The 24456-nt window shown below is 39.7% G+C and overlaps 1 protein-coding gene across 1 annotated transcript; it reads right to left on the reverse strand.

Moving 5' to 3' along the window:
* Nucleotides 1–602: 602 nt before the first annotated feature.
* On the reverse strand, nt 603–17662 carry LOC140212003 (ornithine decarboxylase antizyme 2-like). Its single transcript, XM_072282349.1, is given in 6 exon segments — nt 603–1126; nt 1420–1505; nt 2787–2959; nt 7974–8054; nt 8056–8128; nt 17450–17662. Coding segments are annotated over 6 exon segments (648 nt in total). The 5' UTR covers nt 17554–17662; the 3' UTR covers nt 603–995.
* Between the last annotated feature and the right edge of the window lie 6794 nt (nt 17663–24456).

Raw genomic sequence — 24456 nt, forward strand, 5'->3', positions numbered from 1 at the left:
AAATTCTGTATTAGAGAACTTCTGTTCTACAATAAAGTCTAATGTTGCAAGTCAAAGAATTCTTTTACACCCAAGGCCTGTTTAAATATTACATCCCTGCTTTAACAGTCTTAAAAATTTCACATTTAGGCCTTTTAATTTCACATTTAGACTCTGAACAATGGATTTCCTTATTTTTTAGTTTAGGAGGTAAATGAGAAAGCTAGAGCTTTGCACAAATTACAAGTGGCTGCAAATGTCAAGATTTTCAGATTTGTAAAATCACTCCAATGTAGCAGTCAATTAAGTGCGATACAAATTGAGTTTATTTTTTAATGCTGATAGCTATTTACATAAACCAGAAATAGCAATTGTTATGCTAGTCATGTAAAATTGATATTTGAAAAAAGAAAATGCAAATGAAAAGTGACCCACTAGAAAATATTTTGTGAATAAACTATAAATACCCAAATATTGAGCACTATAAATTCCTGATTAGGGGGCAAGTCAGCATCAAATGGTAGATTTTGATAAATTCCCAAATGAATACCCCTATGAATGGGCAATATGCCTTGAACAGAACCCAACCATGCATAAAAGAAAAACAATACATCATGCAAAGGTAAATTTGAAATATTTTATTTTATTTAAACAGCTTTCAAGAAGGTACATAAAAACACACAGTATGTGAAAGGAATGCAGAGGCTTTCAATGTTTTCTGTAAACAGCAATGACAAATTGTCACACAGTTCAAGAAACAGAAGACAAAAAAAATCTTGACTAAGTTGTAATTTGAGACAATTACTGCTCAGTATCAATCCATGAAGCTGAATTCAGCCCAGGCTGCCTAAAGAACATCTAGGCAAGATGATCAAATTTTGCTTACGCAAAAGACAACAAAAATTTGCACCTTTTACAGGCTGTAGCTATGGGTATTACACAGCGTTTATACTAAGGACTACCCTCTCCCAATTGAGCTACATTATAAAGGAGGGAAAGGAAAACACAGTATGTGGTCACTCCTCCTCAGATAATGACTGATCAATGGAGTACACCATAAACAAGACACCAGGCCGAGCTGGAACTGAGGGATGGCCTGGTCTCACAATCTCAAAGCCCATGAAGCTGAATGTCCTCAAAAGAATAGCTGTGAAGAGAAAAGAATCCAATGCTTTAATTTGTTATTCCTAGAAAATACAAATCTTGCAAGAACTAAACATTTGTAAATTGAGACACTACATGAAATTCAAGACGTTGGCATGCATTCACTGATAGGAAGCATCTAATCACCATTTTCCTTTGCTATTACTTTTTATTCTTCACCAAGTCAATATTCAACCTAGCTTTTAGGAAAAAAGACTGAAAAACTGACAGGGTTGATGACAGTTATTGGACATTTCTTCAGTGTTTATTAATACAGAAATAATAAAAAGCCCTTACCTCGATCTTCTCTGTTTTTGTAGAAGTAGACAAATACGTACTCCACCTTCAGCTTCTCCTCAGCAAATTCTAACAGCACAGTTAACCTGGCCAAAACAAAACAAGTCTAAAGGAAGTAGAAAGTTTAAACCTATCCTATCAATTGTCATATATTATAGAAACAGAACCTTTGCCCACTGAATTCATGCAGACTACTGACCATTTACACATTTCTTACATTAATCCCAGTTTATTTTTATTCTCTGAATGTCCCATAATCTACCACTTACCTATGCACTAGGCCCCAACACAATGATGCAGCAGTTCTATCTCAAAGATAGAAAGTACATTTATCAAAGAATGTATAAATTATACAACCTTGAGATTTGTCTGCTTACAAGCAGCCCTAAAGCAAGAAACCCGAAGAACCCAATAATAAAAAAAAATCAACACCCAATGTGCAGGGAAAGAGAAAAAACAAATCATGCAAACAAAGAAAGCAACAGCATTCTGAAACAAATTGAGTCCTTAGATCCGAATTCCCGGAACGTCATGGAGTAGGCCCAAAGCCTCAGTGCTACCCTATTATTCCTGTTCTCATTACAACCAAGTTAAGTGAAGTAACCATAAGCCTATGGTACAAAAGGTCAAAATGTCCCATAATGCACAAAAGAGTTAGACAAATTCCATTTTGTATTTCAAAGAACTGCACTTTATGTTTGGTTCAGGAACTGAATGCAAATGCGTGAGAATAGCAAGACTTGCCAATCACATTTAACTTAACAGTCAAAGAATGAGAAACAAACAAAACACACAATGGAAAAGAAATACTGGATTAATTTTAGTACTATTTGAGCAAGATCGTAGGTTAAAATCAGCTAGAATATTTCTTGATTTATGGTATTTTTAATGGATACCCAAGGTAGCAGTATTAAATAAAGTACACTCAGTGGATAGCATTAATTGCATCAGTGGAAAGAGCACTGGAGAATGAAATTTAAGATACAACCTGAAGTCAGAGACAGCCATTTGGAAGCACCAGATGTAGACCAATATTATTTAAAGCCTAAATTTTAGGAATGCAAGCAAATACAATGGCAAATTCACTAAAGGACGACAATCAACAGAAGCCTCAAGCTTTTTACAAAATTCAACTCCCAAATCACCCTGCTGCAATAAGTATCTAAGAGTTCATTTCATTTTACTGCCAAGAGAAATCTACCAGTTTCTTCTTAACACTAAAGCTGAATGTATTAGACAATCTCCTCCTCTCAGGCTACCCTGAAGCAAGGTGAAAAAGTTAATTTGAATGCTAAATCTGAAAAATATTTTTATATGGCTCAATACAGACAAGGACATGAGAACATAACAGGTTTCAAACCACTCACCCTTCCTTGCTTCCTTCTGCCAAAATACCATCAGGGATCTCCAGAAAGAGACTATTATTGGAGAAAACTGCATTCCATTTAGAGATCTTAGAGTCTGTCAACTTGTACTGAAAGTGGATAATATGCTGTTTTCCATTTGCTGGTAGTTCTTGCGTTACGGTTAGCTTCTCATCCTACAAATAAGAAAGGCACCAATTGAGGAAAAGTACTCTGCACACATTTCCACACTGAGAAAAACAGGCAAGATGTAGGAAATAACTACCGAGTCATAACAGCATAATTACTCAGCCTTTTAGCATTTTTAACTAAATAATAGAACAGTACAGCACAGGAACAGACCCTTTGGCCCACAATGTTGTGCCAAACAAATTAGTAATCAAATGACTAACTAAACTAATATCCTCTATCCACACAATATCCAAATCCTTCTATTTTCTTTTCATTCATGGGCTATCTAAATGTCTCATAAAAGTCCCTAATGTGTCTGCCTCAACCACCACCCCAGGCACCCATCACTTAAAAAAAAACACAAACTTACCCCTCACATCTCATTTGAAATTATACCCTCTCACCTTAAATGCATGCTCTCTGGTATTAGACATTTCAAGCCTGGGAAGAGATACTGAATACTCTATCTTCGCCTATCAATCTTATAAACCTTTATCAGATCTCCCTTCAGCCTCTGACACTATAGAGAAAACAACCCAAATTTGCCCAACCTCTTGTTATAGCACATGCCCTCTAATCTAGGCAACGTTCTGGTGAACCTCTTCTGCACCCTCTCCAAAGCCGCAATATCCTTCCTATAATGGGGTGACCAGAACCGTATGCAATACTCCAGATGTGGCCTAACAGGAGTTTTATAAAGCTGCAACACAACTTCCTGACTCCAACTCAATGCCTCAACTATTAAAGGCAATCATGCTATTTGCTCTCCTAATCACCATATCAACCTGCGTAGTCACTTTCTGGGAGTTACGAGTTTGGACTCCAAGATCCCTCTACTCATCAGCAGAGTTAAGTGTCTTTCCCTTAAGTCTACTGTCTCTTTACGTTTGACCTACTAAGCTGCAACACTTCACATTTGGCTGGGTTAAACTCCATCTGCCATTTTTCTGCCCGTATCTCCACTGATCAACCCCACTGTATTCTTTGCCAGTCCTTATGCTATCCACTATGCCACCAATCTTCATATTGTCTGCAAACTTACTAATGCACCCCTCTACATTTTCATCCAGGTCATTTATATACATCACAAACAGCCGAGGTCCCAGTATAGATCCCTTCAAAACACTCAGCACAAATAGAGGCACAAAATACGAAAATCTTACAAGGATTCTTCCCCTAGCATTGCAGGTGATTGCTACAAGTACTAATAGTATGGCATTAGTAGCTCTTTCTTTTGTGTCCATTCATAATCTCCACAACATACAATGCTAGGCTATTTCTCTCTGGCATTCCACTTCAAAAGTATTGTTAATCTCTACCCCCCTCCCCCTTCATTGTATAATGTCAGCTTCCCTCCCAATTCAATGCTGCAGGCTTTGGTGTCAAACTGCTCCATATCAGGGATCAAATTCACAAAATTATAAGAGCCATTGCGTCTAACAAGATTACCATGCATTTATGAACTGAAATAATACATTTGGGGAATTTTGGGGCAATTGCCTATATCAAGTCTGAAAATCAGGAGCATACTTTCAATTCAGTAGCTCAGCATTTTTAATAAAACGCAGGCAAGCACTGGATTGGTCACCATAGCAACGAACTTCAAAGTCAAAACAAAACAGCACAACAACAATGTCAATTTCTAAGTGATAACATGAAGAGCTTAACAATAATATGATTTAATGGAGATGAAGAGTCAACAATACTGGTAATATGGCATTATCAATAATCTTAAGGGATATGTGGCACCATTTTGATCATATGAGTTCAATCTTGCTTCATTTTTAATGACATGGAGTTACAAGAAAAAGTTTGTGAACCCTTTGCAATTTACCTGGCTTCCTCCATTAATGAACTCAAAATGAGGTCTGATCTTCATCCAAGACACTATAGACAAACAATGTGCCAAGCTATTAACAAACAATTGTATTTCTCATCAATACTGAGTACATTATTTAAACAAGTATGTGGACCTCTGGGGCAATGCCTTCTACAAAAGTCAGGTGTTCCAATCAATGAGATGAGATTGGAGGTGTGGGTTGTGGAGGTGCTCTGCCCTACAAAAAAGACAATCAGTTTACTGACAGAGCCTGCTCTTCTTGAGAAAGATCTCTATATGCACCATGCCTCGATCAAAACAACTTCCAGAAGACCTTAGAATTATGGAGATGCATGAAGCTAGAAAAGGCTGCAAAAGCATTTCTAAAGACCTGAGTGTTCATCAGTCCACAGTAAGAGAATCTGTCTACAAATGGAGGAAATTCAGTACTGTTGCTCCACTCCCTAGGAGTGGGTGTCCTGCAAAGATCACACCAAGAGCACAACGTGCAATGCTGAAGGAGGTGAAAAAGAACCCAATGATAACAGCAAAAGACCTGCAGAAATCTCTAGAACTTGAAGTCTCTGTTCATGTGTCGACTATAAAAACACTGAACAAGAACGGTGTTCATGGAAGGACACCACAGAAGAAACCACTGCTCTCCCAAAAAAAGCAATTACTGTATATCTAAAGTTTGCAAAAGACCACTTGGAATGTTCAACACTTGTGGGACAATGTTCTGTGGACAGATGAGACAGAAGTTGAACTTTTTGGCAGAAATGCACACCGCTCTGTTGGAGGAAAAAGGGGACTGCACACCAACATCAAAACCTCATCTCAGCTGTGAAGGGTGGTGGAAGAGGCATCATGGTTTGGGGCTATTTTGCTGCCTCAAGACCTGGACAGCTTGCTTTCATTGAGGGAACCATGAATTCAAAAATTTATCAAGATATTTTATAGCAGTCCATCAGCTGAGGCTGAATACGAGCTGGATGATGCAACAAGACAATGACCTGAAACACAAGAGCAAATCAACAACAGAATTGTTTAAAAAGAAGAAAACTCATGCTTTGGAATAGCCAAGTCCAAAACCTTAACCCAATTGAGATGCTGTGCCATGACCCGAAGAGGGCTGTTCATGCAAGGTATCCCAGAAATACTGAAGAACTGAAACAGGTTTTTATTTTAAAATGGAGGAATAGTCTAAAATTCCTCCTTGCTGCTCTGCAAGTTTGATCAGCAGTTACAGGAAACATTTGGTTGACACAAGGGTTCACATAATTTTTCCAGCCTGGACTGTGAATGATTAAACAGTGTTCAATAAAGACATGAAATGTACAGTTGTTTTGTGTAATTAGTTTAGGCAGATTGCGTTTGTCTATTAATGACTTAAATGAAGATTAGACCACTTCTTATGAGTAAAAAATGCAGAAAGCCGGTAATTGCAAAGAGTTTACAAACTTTGTCTGGCAACTGTATATTACAGCCTTAATGTTGAGAGAAAATAGGAGCAGTGGATAATATTAATAAAGAACATGCTAATTATGGAAGCTACACTAGAGCTACCAAGGTGGTCTAGGGACTCATTGCAGTTGAGGAGGCCAATAGCGAAGCCACAGTTTTAATACACAAACAAGAAAAAAATCTGCAGCGCCTTTACTTCCTGAGGAAACTAAAGAAATTAGGCCTGTCCCCTAAAACCCTCACTAATTTTTATAGATGCACCGTAGAAAGCATTCTTCTAGGGTGCATCACAACCTGGTATGGAAGTTGTCCTGTCCAAGACTGGAAGAAGCTGCAGAAGATCGTGAATACGGCGCAGCACGTCACACAAACCAATCTTCCGTCCTTGGACTCACTTTACACCGCACGCTGTCGGAGCAGTGCTGCCAGGATAATCAAGGACACGACCCACCCAGCCAACACACTTTTCATCCCTCTTCCCTCCAGGAGAAGGCTCAGGAGCTTGAAGACTTGTATGGCCAGATCTGGGAACAGCTTCTTTCCAACTGTGGTAAGACTGCTGAACGGATCCTGACCCGGATCTGGGCCGTACCCTCCAAATACCCGGACTTGCATCTTGGTTTTGTTGCACTACCTTACTTTCCCTTTTTCTATTTTCTATTTATGATTTATAATTTAAATTTTTAGTATTTACTACCGATTTGTAATCCAGGGAGCGGGAAGCACAGAATCAAATATCGCTATGATGATTGTACATTCTAGTACCAATTGTTTGGCAACAATAAAGTATAAAGTATAAAAGCATAAATCAATACACACAAAATGCTGTAGTCCTGATGATGGGTATCGGCCCAAAACATCGACTGTGCTGTCCAGCCAGCTAAGTTCCTTGAGCATTTTGTGTGTATCACACACTGTTAATAAAAATGTTTGCATGCCAGATTTCAAGTTTACCACATTACTATCTTTCGATAATAAAGTTGTCCTTGCACCATTGCTTTTGCCATTTAATTATGCTTCCCTACACACCAAATCTTAACCTTTTTTTTTTGCTTTGTTTAGTTAAACTGCTTGAATCTTAACATCCTCAAATCCAAAAAGACCCACCATTAACTCTTGTCATTAATGCTGAGTACTTGTTAGTATCTATGGATTTTAATTTAGAATTTCAATAGTCATTGCATTTTACTTGTATTGTGCAAGAACACTATAATGCCCAGCACCGCAAGATTTAAGATCAAAGTCTTTTGGGCCTAAGAATGCTCAAGATCATGGGTATAGATCTTTTTACAACCTTCACTATTAACATCCAGTTTCAAATTTCCATTGCATCATAGCCAAATTCACAGCTTCAGAAATTTTAGTTTGATAACCTTTGCTACATGATAATTTCAATTGTAAAATGACACTGGACCACAATAAACTCGAAGTTTGATCTCTCTGAGGACTGCCATATTATACAATTCATGCTGCATGATATAAGGAGCAGCTTGCCAAAATGCTGCAACTTTAAATAATGTACCTTTGAAGTCGTTACTGGCTCTATTATTGTAACCACTGTCAGAACATGATACAATCCACCTTTTAACTGTTTTCAATTACAACACATTTCACCTATTAGCTGTTTTCAATTACAGAGAAACACCCACACTGGCTATGTTTATGGATCACACTCCAGTTTTTGTACCAGATCAGCAACTTGATTTTTTAATCTTATGTAGAAAAACTATACAAACCGCATGCAAGAGAGCTGCAAGAGTGTGATCCCTTCCGTTCCCTCGCCCACCCGGGATCTTCACTGATGGGTGAGGGGCATCAGGAGCACCACAGAGGCCCTGGACCGAGGTGCCTGCAGTATTGTTGCTGAGAGGTACCACACAAAGGAATATTACTGCAAAAAAAAACACAAAAGCAGTGTTAAGCACATTTATTTCAAGAACTAGATATCAACAATACTAATAATGTTAGGGCAGAAAACCAGCTACATACAAGCTTTCTGACCAACTCATTTCAAACTAATTTCATCTTTGCATTTTAAAAAGAACATGCATTTCCCACTGAGTCACTTGCTCATATATACCCATCTCACATAATTTTTAACTTCAGTTAGCCAGGTTATGAATCAATATCTGACGTCCAATCTTTAAAAAGGCCAGATGCCCACTACATGCTAAATTTACATCTTAAGTCAGTTGGCATTGAGATTTTATAAAAGGAAATTCTTTAATTGCTGAGAAATAAAGACTGTTTGCTCTCATAGCAAACATCTACAATGAAGTACCCTTAACATGTCAGTTGTGGGATAATGGATTGCAAAATTACTTACAAGGGCTAGGAAAAGGAAGGTATGCAAAACATGTTTTTCACGGTATCTCAGTACACTGCATTAATAACCAATTTACTGCTTTGGCTGCAGGCAACACTTCCTTTCCTACTCAGCAGCACTGATCTATGTTGCAAAACAGACTTAAATCATGTTTTCAGGTCAGAAATACATTTTAACATTTAAATTATCTTCTCCCCTTCCCCCAACCAAAATGGCACCAAAAGTCCACTATACTTCATAATTAAAACACTGCTTTAAAAAAAACCCTTTAGCTATTGATTAAAAAATATAATACCTTTCTAAAAACTGATGGGGTAATCTACTGACCAGGGAGTAATAAATTTGTCACTGGTAGCCTCCCAAAACACTCATTCATATGTATGGGCTGTGCACAATTCAGGCATTTATAACCTGGGGAGGACCTGGGTGGGTCTGATAGATCAGTTATCATAAAAGTGTTGAAGAAACTTCACTGAAAACATCCTACAAATAACCAAGAACCAAGGATACTGTACAAAGAAATTAGCATTAAAATTACTGAAGTTAATGAAGTTGGTGGCTATAGAGATAGTGGATTCTTTAATCGTCTAAAATTCTATGGATTCTAGAGGTTCCTGACGACTAACAGTAGCAAATGTGATAACATACTCCTGACCTGTAAACATTAAAGTTAGGAAAACAATAGAATTTATATTAATGAATGTAGTATCAAGATCCAAAGGAAAAACTGAGTCAAGAGAATATGTATTTATGAAAGGGAAACCATGTTTGATCCACTGGAGTTTTGAGGCTAACTCTACTGAAGTAGATATGGCAACAAATGGATGTGGTGAATTTTCTACTTCCTGAAGACTTTTGATAAGGTTCCATACAGTGGAGCTTTAAACAAAGTGTGTGGAATTTGGGGCGAGTGTGCTTAAAATAACCAATGTGGGCTGAGAGTTTATTACTAGATAAAACAGAATGCATGAAGCAGACCTCCCTGGCTTGACAGGTTGTGACTAGTTTGGTATCACAGAGATCAGTCTTTGGGCCACAACTATACACAATATATGCCAATGATTTGGCTGATGAGACTAAATGCAACATTTCCAAGTTTGCTAATAATACGAAATTAAGCAAAAAAATTGAGCAATGATAGGGATTGCAAAGAGCTTTCAAGGGAGTACACAAACTTGTGAGTTACAAACATGGAAAATTGTATGGAAAAAATGTAGAGTTATCCATATTATCCATGTCAGTAGATAAAATAATTGTTTTTTGGTCTGGAGAGACAAATGATTGATGTTCAAAAGATTAAGTGTTCACGTACATGGGAACTACAACAAGCTGCAATCAGGAAGACAGGATTCCTCATTGCTTGAGGATTGAATAAAAGTACATTAATTACCCCAGGTGCTGGTGTGTCCATACCTAGAATACTATACAATGTTGGTCCTTGCCCAAAAAACAGTACACTTGCAAGAGGGAGAGAATTTACAATATTCCTAATTTGTTCCCCTTGCATTTGATCATTCAGCTACACAGTAGGTACAATTTAGTGGCCAATTAAACTGTCCAAAATGTAGGTCTTTCAGAAGAAAACCTGGAGTACCAAGAAGCCCATGTGGTCACAAGCAGGTCAACCACTTCATTATACAAAAGTCAGATGGCTTAAAAAACATACAAAATCAGAATACGTGCAACAAAAAAGGAATTGGTCTGTAATATGGTAGACAATGGTACAGAAGGCAGTACTCATCCAATCGGATGGAATGTGGGTGATCAGAGAAGCAGACCCCCCACCTTCTTACTCTTCTTCCTCTTCCTTTTTACTGCAGTCCTGAAGGGTCTTAGCCCAAATCGTCCACTGTACTATTTTCCTTAGATGCTGCTTGGACTGGTGAGTTCCTCCAACATTTTGTTTGTATTGCTTGGATTTCCAACATCTGCAGATTTTCTCTTGTTTGCAAATACATCACGTAACTTTTTCCTAAACTTTACCAGAGGTACTGACTATCCTATACAGGTTTAAATTCTTTTTTCTAAAGTGTGCACTATGTACAACTGCATCCTCTGGTAACACCACAGAGTACAAAGATGATTGGAATTTCACAGGCATCTCTACAAGTTCCACCTTTACTTCACCTCAGCAAATGGGAATGCAAATCCTGACCTTGTAACTCCTTTAGATACAAAAGGCCATTCTTTTATCTGTCAAACTTTAACCCATTCAGGTTAAAATTGATAGAAATATAACTGCATTTGACAGATCATACACTGACAAGACACTGATTTTGTGCTGTCGTTATTTCATCACAATGCTACTTTACACCATGTAGTGCAAAGTACCATTGAGATAAAATAGCTAGAACAAAAATTATCAGTAAAGATCATTGGTTTCTATTATTCAAAAAACTGTACGATAATCTCAAATAAGAGCAAAGGGAAATGAGCAGCATAAGCAATCATAAATGCAGTACCATCATTAGTACAAAAATTAGCTTTGGCTGAAGACCAATCCACTAAATTCAGAACATTACAGAAGCACCCGAGGGAGCTGTCCTAGCAACTTATCAGCTGCTTCAACTAATTACTCAAATCAGAACTAGACTGCTCAGCATTCAATTACATTCATATGGGCAAAAAGTATGAAGGGTAGCATCTTTCTGAGTTACCCATGTTTAAGAAAGAGAAGCTGTCTTAGGAATGTAGGAATCTAGCTTGGGGTATAGATCAAGGCAATGCCATTGATTTAACCAAGTAAGAAAGCCTTATAGAGTACATTCCAATTGGAATGCACTTCAACAAAAAGTTAAGCATTTATACAAAACGATATACTTGACTGATATTTCATTTACCACCTTAGAAGATTCCTTGTTTTCATTTTTAGTGCAATCTGTATGCTTTTAGAAAAACTACTTGCAATGTTGTGAAAATATTTTTCAAACTTCCAGCAACTATCACAAGTGTTCCAGGTCATTAACTACTGCAAAAATATTTGTACCTTTTACATCCAAGGGTTTTTTGCCCTAGCAAAAGCAAGTTTCTTCTTCATATGAACAGCACTTCACTAAAGTACATAATTGTGCATATTACTGACAAAGACAATATCTCCAATGCAATAACTACACTATTTAAACGCTGCCAAGCAAACAGGCTTGGTATGGCAACTGCGCTGCCTGAGACTGCAAGAAACTTCAGAGTTGTGGACACAATTCAGTACGTCACGGTAATGAGCCTCTGCTCCACTCTTCTGGGGGTGCCCCAGTGAAGCAGCCAACATAATCAAAAGCTCTACTCACCCTGGACATCTGCCCTTTCTTTAGAGGGTGGTGAATCAGTAGAAAAAGGTGAATGGTATGCTGGCATTCATAGCAAGAGGATTCAAGTAAAGGAGCAGGGAGGTACTACTGCAGTTGTACAAGGCCTTGGTGAGACCACACCTGGAGTACTGTGTGCAGTTTTGGTCCCCTAATCTGAGGACAGACATTCTTGCCATAGAGGGGGTACAAAGAAAGTTCACCAGATTGATTCCTGGGATGGCAGGACTTTCATATGGTGAAAGACTGGATCCACTAGGCTTATAGTCACTGGAATTTAGAAGATTAAGGGGGGATCTGATTGAAACGTATAAAATTCTAAAGGGATTGGACAGGTTAGATGCAGGAAGATTGTTCCCGATGTTGGGGAAGTCTAGAACAAAGGGTCACAGTTTGAGGATAAAGGGGAAGCCTTTTAGGACCGAGATGAGGAAAAACTTCTTCACACAGAGAGTGGTGAATCTGTGGAATTCTCTGCCACAAAAAACAGTTGAGCCCAGTTCATTGGCTATATTTAAGAGGGAGTTAGATAAGGCCCTTGTGGCTAAAGGGATCAGAGGGTATGGAGAGAAAGCAAGTATACAGTTCTGAGTTGGATGATCAGCCATGATCGCACTGAATGGCGGTGCAGGCTCGAAGGGCCGAATGGCCTACTCCTACACCTATTTTCTATGTTTCTAGAATTCATTGCAACAGGTGGCTGTGGAGGCCAAGTCATTGGTTATAGATAAGGCAAAGGTTGTTAGATTCTTGATTAGTCAGGGTATGAAGGGATACAGAGAGAAGGCAAGAGATTGTTGCTGAGAGGGAAATGAAATGGATCAGCAATGATGAAATGGCAGAGCACTTGATGGGCCAAATTCACCTCCTATATCTTTAAGTCTTATTTCTCCTCCCAAGTTGCAGTAGATACAAAAGCCTGTACTACCAGGTTCAAAACACCGTTATAAGATTATCAAATGATATTCTATTATGATAGGAAGGACCCCTGTCCTCAACCTACCTTGTTATGGCTTTGCACCTTATTGCCCGCACTGCATTCCGTAAGCTACAATATCTGCTGCATTGTTGATTTCCTTTGTGAAATCTCAATGTAAATTAAATGGCCTGCGTGAATTGCATGCAAAACAAAGATTTTCACTGTTTTTTGGTATGTGACAATTTACCAATTCACACAGGACCATCTCAAACTGAGAACACTAAACAGAAGATTAATTACAAAACACAAATTATACTTGAGCTGTGACAAAACCAAAGTTTAAATTACTTATTTGTTCAAAAAATAATTGTGACAGACAAGGTCTGCAATCACAAGCAACCCTAGATGGCTCATCACATATCAGCTATACCGAATGGGCAATGAACACCAGTGCTACCCAGGCACTGAAAAATAAATTTAAAAATATACTAGGAAAACTCAGCACAGTTTGGCAAAACAAGCAGCCACATTTCTTACCCTACACAACTCTTCAGAAAGATGCTTAACAAACTTTAATAGTCCAACCAGCATAAGTAGGACAGAACCCTGCTAGGTCTATAAATGACAAAAAAAATTAAGATGATCACCTACAGCAGGGTAGCTCCTGCTCAATCTGTAGATTATATTGCCTCACTAGCTACTTCAGAACCCACAAAACCACAGTGGAAGTCATCATCAATCATAACAGGTTGGCTTTTACAGTCCAAGATCTTGTATTGCAGCATTGATAAATTTAGAGAGATACTAAACTGTAATAGAACATTGCAAAAATGTAAACCACAAGTACCTGTCAAGCTCAAAAAGGCTTTCAGCTTGGTTCAATCACATTTATTGACCAAAATGAACCAATTAGTAATCTCTACAGCCAGGGTCAGAAACAAAGCCTGACAATTTGTTAATAACCTTTCAAATTTGTGTACCAAGATTCTATAAAAGTCAGAATGCTCAGATACTGCTTTATTCCTATCACTGCTAATTAAGTGGCTGAAATTAAGCAAATTTTGATGAGAAATAGAATACACCCAACACTTTTTGGATATATTAATTCCAGGGTAGCTGTATTATTTTGGCTCAACAGAATTCCCAGAATACTGCATAAATTTGCTTCTACCTCGTCAGAAGAGAGCACTAGTTTCCATCTCCCCAGGATCCATGCTAACAGGTTCTTCAGAACTTCAATGCCAAGCATTCCCCACCTAAAGTCTACTTAAAACCTTGAGATTTATCATTTTAAACAAATCAAAGATCAGAGTAAAGTTACTATCAAAGTATGTATATTTTAACATTATACTTTGAGATGCATTTTCTTGCAGATATCTGCACAAAAATACAATGGAATTTTATTAAAATCATACATATACAAACACTGTCAAACACCAATGTGCAAAAGACAAACTGCGCAATTAAAATAATGAGAACATGAGTTGTAAGGAGTCCTTGAAAGTCACAGAAACAGTTCAGTGGTGAATGAAGTTATCCATGCCAGTTTAGGAGCCTAATGGCTGTAACAGTAACTGTTCCTGAACCTGGTGGTGTGGGATCTACAGCTCCTGAACCTCCTACCTGATGGCAGTAGCAAGTGGCCATGGCCTGGATGGTGGGGTCTTTGATGATGGATGCTGCTTTCTTGTGGCAGCACCCCTTGTAAGTGTACTCAATGGGTTCAATGAAAATGTGTATGAAACACTTATGACACAAGAGCTCAGCAATTACAAACCCTCACACCCATTTCCCACTCTTAGCTTTAAAGGCAAGAGACTAAAATTCAATACAATAGCTCACTGGCTTTAAAAGTATGAGAAATTTTCATTCTTTTGCACTGCTTGAACTTTGGAATTGCAATAAAAACATGTATCCTTAGCAGTATTCAATTTAAATTTGGAATCATGATGTGACTTAAAACAAATCTCTTCCAGCCTTGAATTACAAGTACTTTAATGAAAGAGCCAAAACACAGGATACCACAGTGAGAAATACTATACTTTATAGTTACTATAAAGTAAATATAATGTAAAATAGACCCATGCTCCTCAATGGCTCTATTCCAATTTTGTTGCACTCTATGAATGTCACTAAGTGCAGACTGTATAGTTATTGCTGCCAAGATGTGGAAATCATCTTGTATAATACTGTACCCATGTACTGACCATTAGGTAAAAATGTGAGACTGAGTGTAAATGAGTGAACTCGAAATGTAACCAAGCAAAATTAAGGATTTCTATTTTAAAGAGAAATCGACAATACAAATTAACTAACAACACTCGTACCTTTTGCTAACATTAGCACACATTAATCTCAGACCTCAGTCTATGTAGGTAGGTATTTATTTGGAGGTATACAAAGCACAAATAACTTCAATGATGCTATTTATATGATCACAACTCTGAAGGAAATCCACCTAGGAACACAATATACATAGAAGATTACAACAGGATGAATGTGATCTCAGCATTGGAAGGAACTTTCTACACAAGTTTTGCCTAAGTAGCAAGAGAATGACTATGACAAGCTTCAGAACTTGTGTGGAATGCACATGCAAATATTTACAGCAACTGAACAAAGATACATAATTTATCAAAATGCTTACTCTTGCATGGCTTGTGTGACTTAATTATATTCCTTGAACCTAACTCAAATGTGAAATAAATGCATTTAATTCCAACCTAACACGTACAGCGTTCTCAATCAATAATTAGAAAGTATTGTTTGGCCAATGAATAAAGTCATAACTTAGATTAGTTCATAAATACAAGTTAAGATTGCTCCAAAATTATCACACTGCAAACCATCCATGTAGTAAGGTGCAAGCTTACTTGATGGAAGGGAATCTACCATTTTTCCTGGCAATTGTCATTAACAGGATTGATTTGAGCATCAATGCTGAGACTCAATGACAAATGTATATTTTTCCCACATTAGAAATCTTAGGGCAATCTTAGAAAACAAGATGTAGGGAATGTTGCATTGTGTTGCTTGGATTTCCAGCATCTGCAGATATTCTTTTGTTTATGTAGGGAATCCTTTAGCTTTTAGAAGTTTCAGTCATGAGGACTATTAATTTCTGACAAAAATTCAAGTAGCTCTCAAAACCAAGCTGCAACACAATTCTAATAAGAAAGTATTTTCCAAAGAAATAGCAGATTTTAGATCTAGTAGGCAACAGTTTCAATACCTTGCTAATCCAAGTTAATTTAAAAAATAAGGTCAAATTATTTGCTTCAACTTTGCCCAAGCCATCTAAACTATCTAACTACATTGAAAGTTTAAGCAGCACAATCACAAACTTCTATTTCAAATTACTGCTGCGAACCAGATGTTTCCCGGCATAAAATGTGAACATGCAGATCACTTGTAAATGATCTTATCTTCAGTGTTAATGGGCAAAATTACACAAGAAAACACCAATTGAAATTCTACGTGGAAGTTAGACATTATTTTTTATATTTCAAAAGGAAAAGGGGAAGATTTAAAGTGTGTCAGTTTCCATCATCCAAGGCTGAAGAAATATATAAAATCAGGTCAAATATCATTTATTGAACTGATTTTGATGATCTATTTTGAGCCTTTAACCTTCGAATGATTTATTCAAATGAGAATAACATCTTCAATATATTATGTCCCTCCAGCTTGTAGATCAATTTTAGTATCGCTGGATGTTACTTGTCTTCCTATTCAGCATCCAAATCAGACAACAGCAGGGGATCACTGATCACATGCCTCGCTTTTCATGAAACACACATAAAAATGCTGGTGAACGCATTTTACGAAGGGTCTCGGCCCAAAACGTCACCAGCATTTTTGTGTTGCTTGAAATTCCAGCATCTGCAGATTTCCTCGTGCTCGCTTTTTATGAGCTGTTTTAACAGCAATATCCATTCCCATTAATTTTAAAATTCATTTTTAAATAGCTGTTGATAGCAGAATGAAATGCAGAAGGAATTTATACAACTATTTATTCAATTTAGAGAATATCACGTCATTTCCTCTTTACAGTCCATAGTTAAAATAGAATCATTTCACTTTCAGGTTCACTACAGACTTGCTTTGTATTCCAAACACACTCTAATCTTCCATTTTCCATCTCTCATCTTGCCAAAAATATCTTTTGAAAGGTTCAATTGGCTTTTGAATATAGATTTCAAATAAACAACTGCTTTGCATAGCACTCTTCTGGCATCAAACGAATGAAAACATAGATAATGTGTGTGACAAGGCAGGAAACACTTGTTACTATGGATCATTTAATAGCTGTGTATGATTCGCAGACAATTTTTTATTAAGTCACCACAATAGAACTCGCCATTGAGGAACAATCGTCCGTCACAATCCAGAACTTTGTCAACAACTCACTACCTAGAAATGCACTGCCCCCTTTAAACACGTAAACCGCAACACATCCCTAAAGGACACCCATCACCACGATTCGTCCTCGGACCATCGGAGTCCCCATCAGCCAGCGACCGCCTCTTTTCCCCCTCCCTTCCGCTCCACCCTCCCCCCCCCGCCCATCACCCCTGGGCGATCCCCTCCTTCGCTCTCTCACTCACCTCATCTCCTTCTAGGACCCCCACTTGCCCCTCCCCGCTGACAACCCCCCTCCCTTACCTCTCTTGGGCGTTTATCATCCTGACCGACGTCGGTGAGTTCTGTCCTCTTTCTTTACCGAAGTAGTGACTGTTGAGTATCCGTTCCACGGAGCTTCTCACCATCCGGCCGCAAACTGAGCCCGCCCCCAGGGTTATGTCGGCTTGCTGTGTCGGCCCTGCCTGCCCATCCGCTCTGCTCCCCTTCCAGAACCTTCAGCGGCCGCATCGCCGGCGCCCGCCGCTTATATACACGCGCGGGGCATCATGGGCAACGGACCAAAAAAAAATTAAACAACCGTCTGATTATTTTAACTCATTCTTTACCCAAAAAGAATATTTTCCTTTTCTGTATATTTTTCATTAATTATCTGTACGCAATTCTTGCTGCGGTCGTGTACAGTATATGTTTTGTTTTTGCTGATGACGTCAAGACACTTGTTTGATTGACAGGAGGGGGATGGGCGCCGACATTATTGCTTCCTTGCCTGTGCATCTCGGGCTGAGCTTTTATTATTATTATTAATAATAATAATGATATATGTTGTCCTTAGCCGTTCAGAAAAGAGTCTTTAGTTATATTAGCACTATGCCCACATCCTCGCTCTATCCCGAAATGATTCTCAATCAATGACAGTCTAAGAGCTAAATTCCACAAGGTATTAAGAGTGGAATGTCTTGTTAATCTGTTTAGGTTGTCTTTTTCAAAAGAGGAAGGTTGCACGGGAAATTGGTCATTTATTCCTTTACATTCACTAGCACAATTGGATAGGACGAGTCACAAACAGGAGTCATAATTGGACAGGGCCAGTGTTGTTTTTAATGTCATTTGATGAGAAATCTTTACTGTTTTAGCAGTTTTATCTACTCTCATCAATTTTATTACCAATCCCCTTCATAGAAACCATAGAAACTACAGCACAGAAACAGGCCTTTTGGCCCTTCTTGGCTGTGCTGAACCATTTTCTGCCTAGTCCCACTGACCTGCACACGGACCATATCCCTCCATACACCTCCTATCCATGTATCTGTCCAATTTATTCTTAAATGTTAAAAAAGAACCCGCATTTACCACCTCGTCTGGCAGCTCATTCCATACTCCCACCACTCTCTGTGTGAAGAAGCCCCCCCAATGTTCCCTTTAAACTTTTCCCCCCTCACCCTAAACCCATGTCCTCTGGTTTTTTTCTCCCCTTGCCTCAGTGGAAAAAGCCTGCTTGCATTCACTCTATCTATACCCATCGTAATTTTATATACCTCTATCAAATCTCCCCTCATTCTTCTACGCTCCAGGGAATAAAGTCCCAACCTATTCAACCTTTCTCTGTAACTGAGTTTCTCAAGTCCCGGCAACATCCTTGTAAACCTTCTCTGCACTCTTTCAACCTTATTTATGTCCTTCCTGTAATTTGGTGACCAAAACTGAACACAATACTCCAGATTCGGCCTCACCAATGCCTTATACAACCTCATCATAACATTCCAGCTCTTATACTCAATACTTTGATTAATAAAGGCCAATGTACCAAAAGCTCTCTTTACGACCCTATCTACCTGTGACGACACTTTTAGGGAATTTTGTATCTGTATTCCCAGATCCCTCTGTTCCACTGCACTCCTCGGTGCCTTACCATTAACCCTGTATGTTCTACGTTGGTTTGTCCTTCCAACGTGCAATACCTCACACTTGTCAGTATTAATCTCCATCTGCCATTTTTTAGCCCATTTTTCCAGCTGGTCCAAGTCCCTCTGCAGGCTCTGAAAATCTTCCTCACTGTCTACTACACCTCCAATCTTTGTATCATTGTTGATCCAGTTTACCACATTATCATCCAGATTCATTGATATAGATGACAAATAACGATGGACCCAGCACTGATCCCTGTGGCACACCACTAGTCACAGGCCTCCACTCAGAGAAGCAATTCTCTACCACCACTCTCTGGCTTCTTCCATCGAGCCAATGTCTAATCCAATTTACCACCTCTCCATGTATACCTAGCGACTGAATTTTCCTAACTAACCTCCCATGCCGGACCTTGTCAAAGGCCTTACTGAAGTCCATGTAGACAATATCCACTGCCTTCCCTTCATCCACTTTCCTGGTAACCTCCTCAAAAAACTCCAATAAATTGGTCAAACATGACCTACCATGCACAAAGCCATGTTGACTCTCCCTAATAAGTCCCAGTCTATCCAAATGCTTGTAGATTCTGTCTCTTAGTACTCCCTCCAATAACTTACCTACTACCGACGTTAAACTCACCAGCCTATAATTTCCCGAATTACTTTTCGATCCTTTTTTAAACAACGGAACAACATTAGCCACTCTCCAATCCTCCGGCACCTCACCTGTAGACAGCGACATTTTAAATATTTCTGCCAGGGCCCCTGCAATTTCAACACTAGTCTCCTTCAAGGTCCAAGGGAACACCCTGTCATGTCCCGGGGATTTATCCACTTTAATTTTCCTCAAGACAGCAAGCACCTCCTCCTTTTCGATCTGTACAGTTTCCATGATCTCACTACTTGATTCCCTTAATTCCATAGACTTCATGGCAGTTTCCTTAGTAAATACAGATGCAAAAAACCTATTTAAGATCTCCCCCATTTCCTTTGGTTCCACACATAGCCGACCACTCTGATCTTCAAGAGGACCAATTTTATCCCTTACAATCCTTTTGCTCTTAATATACCTGTAAAAGCTCTTTGGATTATCCTTCACTTTGACTGCCAAGGCAACCTCATGTCTTCTTTTAGCCCTCCTGATTTCTTTCTTAAGTATTTTCTTGCACTTCTTATACTCCTCAAGCATCTATCATATTTTTCTTAAATAATTCAATCAAGCCAAAGAGCTGCTATGGAGCCACAGGGATGTTTTAATTCAAAACCTTGCATCCTAAGCAACTTGCTTTTTTTTTGTTCCAGATTTCAACATCTGTAGTCTCCCTTGTCTCCAAGAGATTGCAGTCCCTATCTTTGTTGCATAACCAGGATTTGGCTCTTATGGCTTCATGTAACCCTCATCAAGGGTCTAAGCTGGTGCTATACCTTGCACAAAGATGCCCTGCAGGCTCACAGAGGGAACGTGAGGCTTTGGTAGAGACGTATCTCCACCCGGCCACCCAGAAAATCTGTGTAATGGTGTTGAATGACTCTTTGCTGTAGTACCGTGTAATCTAACCAGGGGTTCACAACCTGGGATCCGCGGACCTCTCGGTTAATGGCAGGGTCCGTGGCATAACAAAATGTTGGGAACAACTGAGCTAAACAAATAAAAATGCAGCAGAATGTCCTCAAAACTTAAAGGCTTCACACGAAGTTGAGATGAGGAGGAATTTATTTAGCCAGAGGGTGGTGAATCTGTGGAAAACATTGCCCCAGAAGGTGGTGGAGAGCAGGTCACTGAGTGTATTTAAGATAGACATTGATAGACTCTTGATTGGTAAGGGGAGGGATAACATTTAGGGGGAGAATGGTGTTGAATAAATTTATTTATTTATTGAGATACAGCATGGAATAGGCCCTTCCAGCCCCTCGAGCCATGCTGCCCAGCAAACCCAGGATTTAGCCCCAGCCTAATCACGGGACAATTTACAAAGACCAGTTAACCTACCAACCGGTATGTCTTTGGACTGTGGGAGGAAACCAGAGCACCCGGAAGGGGCTCACGTTGTTGCAATGAGGCACTGAGGGCGGACCCAAGTGCAGGACACAGACATAGAGGTAGCATTTATAGAAGTGTATTTTATTAATAGTTGCCAGGAAGGCCGGAGAGCGAGGATTAGATGCTTACATGGACATAAACGTTGGACAATAAACCGGAGGAACCTGGACTTAGACTCGGACGCGGAACCTGGACTTGGACTCAAACGCGGAACCAGGACTCGGACTCGGACACGGAGCCAGGACTTGGACATGGAGCCAGGTCTCAGACTTGGACTTGGACACGGAGCCAGGACCCAAAGTTAGACTTGGACACGAAGCCAGGACTTGGACTTGGAGCCGGGAATCGGACTTGGACATGGACACGGAGCCGGGACTCGGACTTGGACACGGGATGACAAAGCCAAACAAAGACAATTCGTATCTTGGCTCGGAGTAGCGGCAAACGGCTTGCAAAACTCAGCTGGACACGAGACGACAAAACCAAACAACGACGGACAATTCATTTCTTGACTCCGAGTAGCGGCAAATGGCCTGTAATCCTCAGCTGGGCACGAGACGACAAAACCAAACAACGACAGACAATTTGAATCTTTGCTCGGAGTAGCGGCAAATGGCCTGTAATCCTCAGCTGGGCACGAGACGACAAAACCAAACAACGACAGACAATTCGAATGTTTGCTCGGAGTAGCGGCAAAATGGCCTGCAGTCCTCAGATGGACACGAGACGACAAAATCAAACAATGACAGAACAATTCGTATCTTGACACGGAGTAGTACCTGAAGCAGCAAATGGCTGGCAATCACTTAACTGGACACGAGACGACAAAATCAAACAATGACAGAACAATTCGTATCTTGACACGGAGTAGTACCTGAAGCAGCAAATGGCTGGCAATCACTTAACTGGACACGAAGGGACAGAGTTTCTGACTCGGAGCAGCGGCAAACGGTCAGCAATTCTCAACTGGACACGAAAATGACAGAATTCACATCTTGACTCGAAGCAGCAGCAAACGGCTGGCAACACTCAGTTAGACCCGATAACGACAGAATTCCCAAAGCAACCCCAGGCACTGAAGCAACTTAGAGTCCACTATTCTTGGCGGCCCGAAACGTGCATTGCCGTTCTGCTCAGGAGACAGACCAGCACTGGGTAGATGTAAGCCGGAGTGTTTATGCTGCTGGTTCAGATGAAAAGCAGGTGCCCTAATCAAGGAGACCTGTAGAACACAGGGAAAAGGAAATTAACTGAAATGAGGAGTCAACGGACCGGACCGTGACACACGTAGTCATGGAGAGAACATACAAACTCCTTACAGACAGCAGTGGGAATTGAATCCTAGTCACTGGTATTGTAAAGTATTGTGCTAACCACTACACTAATAATCAGCCAAGACTGAATGGTAGAACAGACTTGGTGGGCCAAATAGCCTAACTCTGCTCGTACCTTATGATTTTATGATCAGCTTCCTCGGGTATACCCCCTCTATTATTGCTATTCAAAGCATTTAAAAATATTCTTCAAAGACACCAAAGGATGGTGTTTCTCTATTAAGAGATATATTTCATGTGCAAGGGTTCAGTTACCTTGCACCTTGTTTGATGCCCAGTTCCAAATAAACAAAATTCCTTTCTGCTAAATATGGAGAACATGAAAGCAGTTTCAGGTTTTGACCCCTCTCTCTCTCTCCGGCACTGTCTGAGACTGAGTCTGCCTGACCACTACCTTGGTCTTCATATAAAATTCTCATCACAAGAACCTACACACTGGATAGAAGCTTCCTTCACTGTGCTATCAGAATTTGGAACAGCCTTCCAGATGCTGTGGTTGGAAACATCTGCAATGATGTGGTCCAAGCCTTCAGGAGTCGAGTGCACAAACACCTATCATCTCTGGGAGGGAAGTCACATACTCCTTCATAAGCTACCAGGATGGCAATGCTTGGTTGTTGGTAGGTAGGGTTAATACCTGACTTTCAAGAGCAATTGTGCGTTATGTTCTGGCTGGACCTATTCCTTAAACTGCTGGAGAACAGTGCGGAAAGAACAGGTGCTGTTTTCTCCCGGTAGGGATTAGTTTTTAGTTCCAAGTGCTCCTGCCACGATTTGTCACCCTGCAACCTTATCCTTCAATCTCTCTGAGTTACGGAGGACAGCATGTGTATAAATGTCTCTCCCCAGCAGACTTCATCATGATCATCATGACCCCAGTATTTCTACTATTTTTTAATGTTCCTTAATTGGACATATGTTTCTTTTGTGTTCTATCGCTGAGCAGCAGTGAACCATCTGATTGGCCTATCAGAGTTCTCTTTGGGAACTAGTTGACTTGATCAGTATTTCTGATCTGGCTATTGTTAACAACTGCACTTAACTAAAAAAAAATCACCTCTATCACAAAGAATGCCTGCTTTGACCTTCATCCCATTCTTCAACTCCATTCCTCATCTGTCTGAGGGTAGATTTGTACTAAAAATTAATAGGAGGCAAAATCTGTGGAGGCAAAGGGATGGTCAAAATTTTGAGTCAAGACCCTGCATCAAGATCCAAAGGTGGAGGAAAGTTAGCTGGTGTATAGAGGGGAGAGTGAGAGGGTGAGACAGAGGCTCAGAGATGTTAGGTGGAAACAGATAAGGAAAAAATAATGAGGAAGATGGAGCTCTTGGTGGAGGGGGGGGTATAGAAATTGAGGATGGTAGGTGATAGGTGGAATCAAATAAGGGAGGGATTATGGGGAGATAGAACTAGCTGGGAGAAGGGTGAAATGTCTTGGGAATGGAAGAGAAGGTGGTGGAGTGGGAGGGTTTGATAACTTGAATGGAGGGAGAGAGAACCAGGGTGGGCTAGTAGAACTTGGAAAGGAATAGAGGAGGATGAGTTACCTGAAATCAGAAAATTCAACATTCTTACTGTTGCATTGTAGACTACCATATTTCAAAGTTCAAAGTATTCTTTTTAATCAAAGTACATATATGACACCATACACAACCTTGAGATTCATTTTCTTGTGGGCATACTTGATAATAATAATAACAGAATCAATGAAAGACTGCCCAGCATGGGTGTTCAACCACTAAGCAGAAGACAACAAGCTGTGCAAATACACAAAGAAAGAAAAATAGTGATAAATAAAGAGGCAATAAATATCAAGAACATGAGGTCAAGGATCTTTGAAAGTGAGTCTATTGGTTGTGGGAACATTTTAATGATGGGACAAGTGAAGTTATCCTCTTTGGTTCAAGCACCTCATAGTTGAAGAGTAATAACTGTTCATGAATCTGGTGATGTGAGTCCGGCAGCGAGAAGAAAGCGTGTCCCAGGTGGCGGGAAATCCCTGATGAGGGATGCTGCTTTCCTGCG

Source organism: Mobula birostris, chromosome 18 (genome assembly GCF_030028105.1).
Source record: "Mobula birostris isolate sMobBir1 chromosome 18, sMobBir1.hap1, whole genome shotgun sequence".
Lineage (NCBI taxonomy): Eukaryota > Metazoa > Chordata > Chondrichthyes > Myliobatiformes > Myliobatidae > Mobula > Mobula birostris.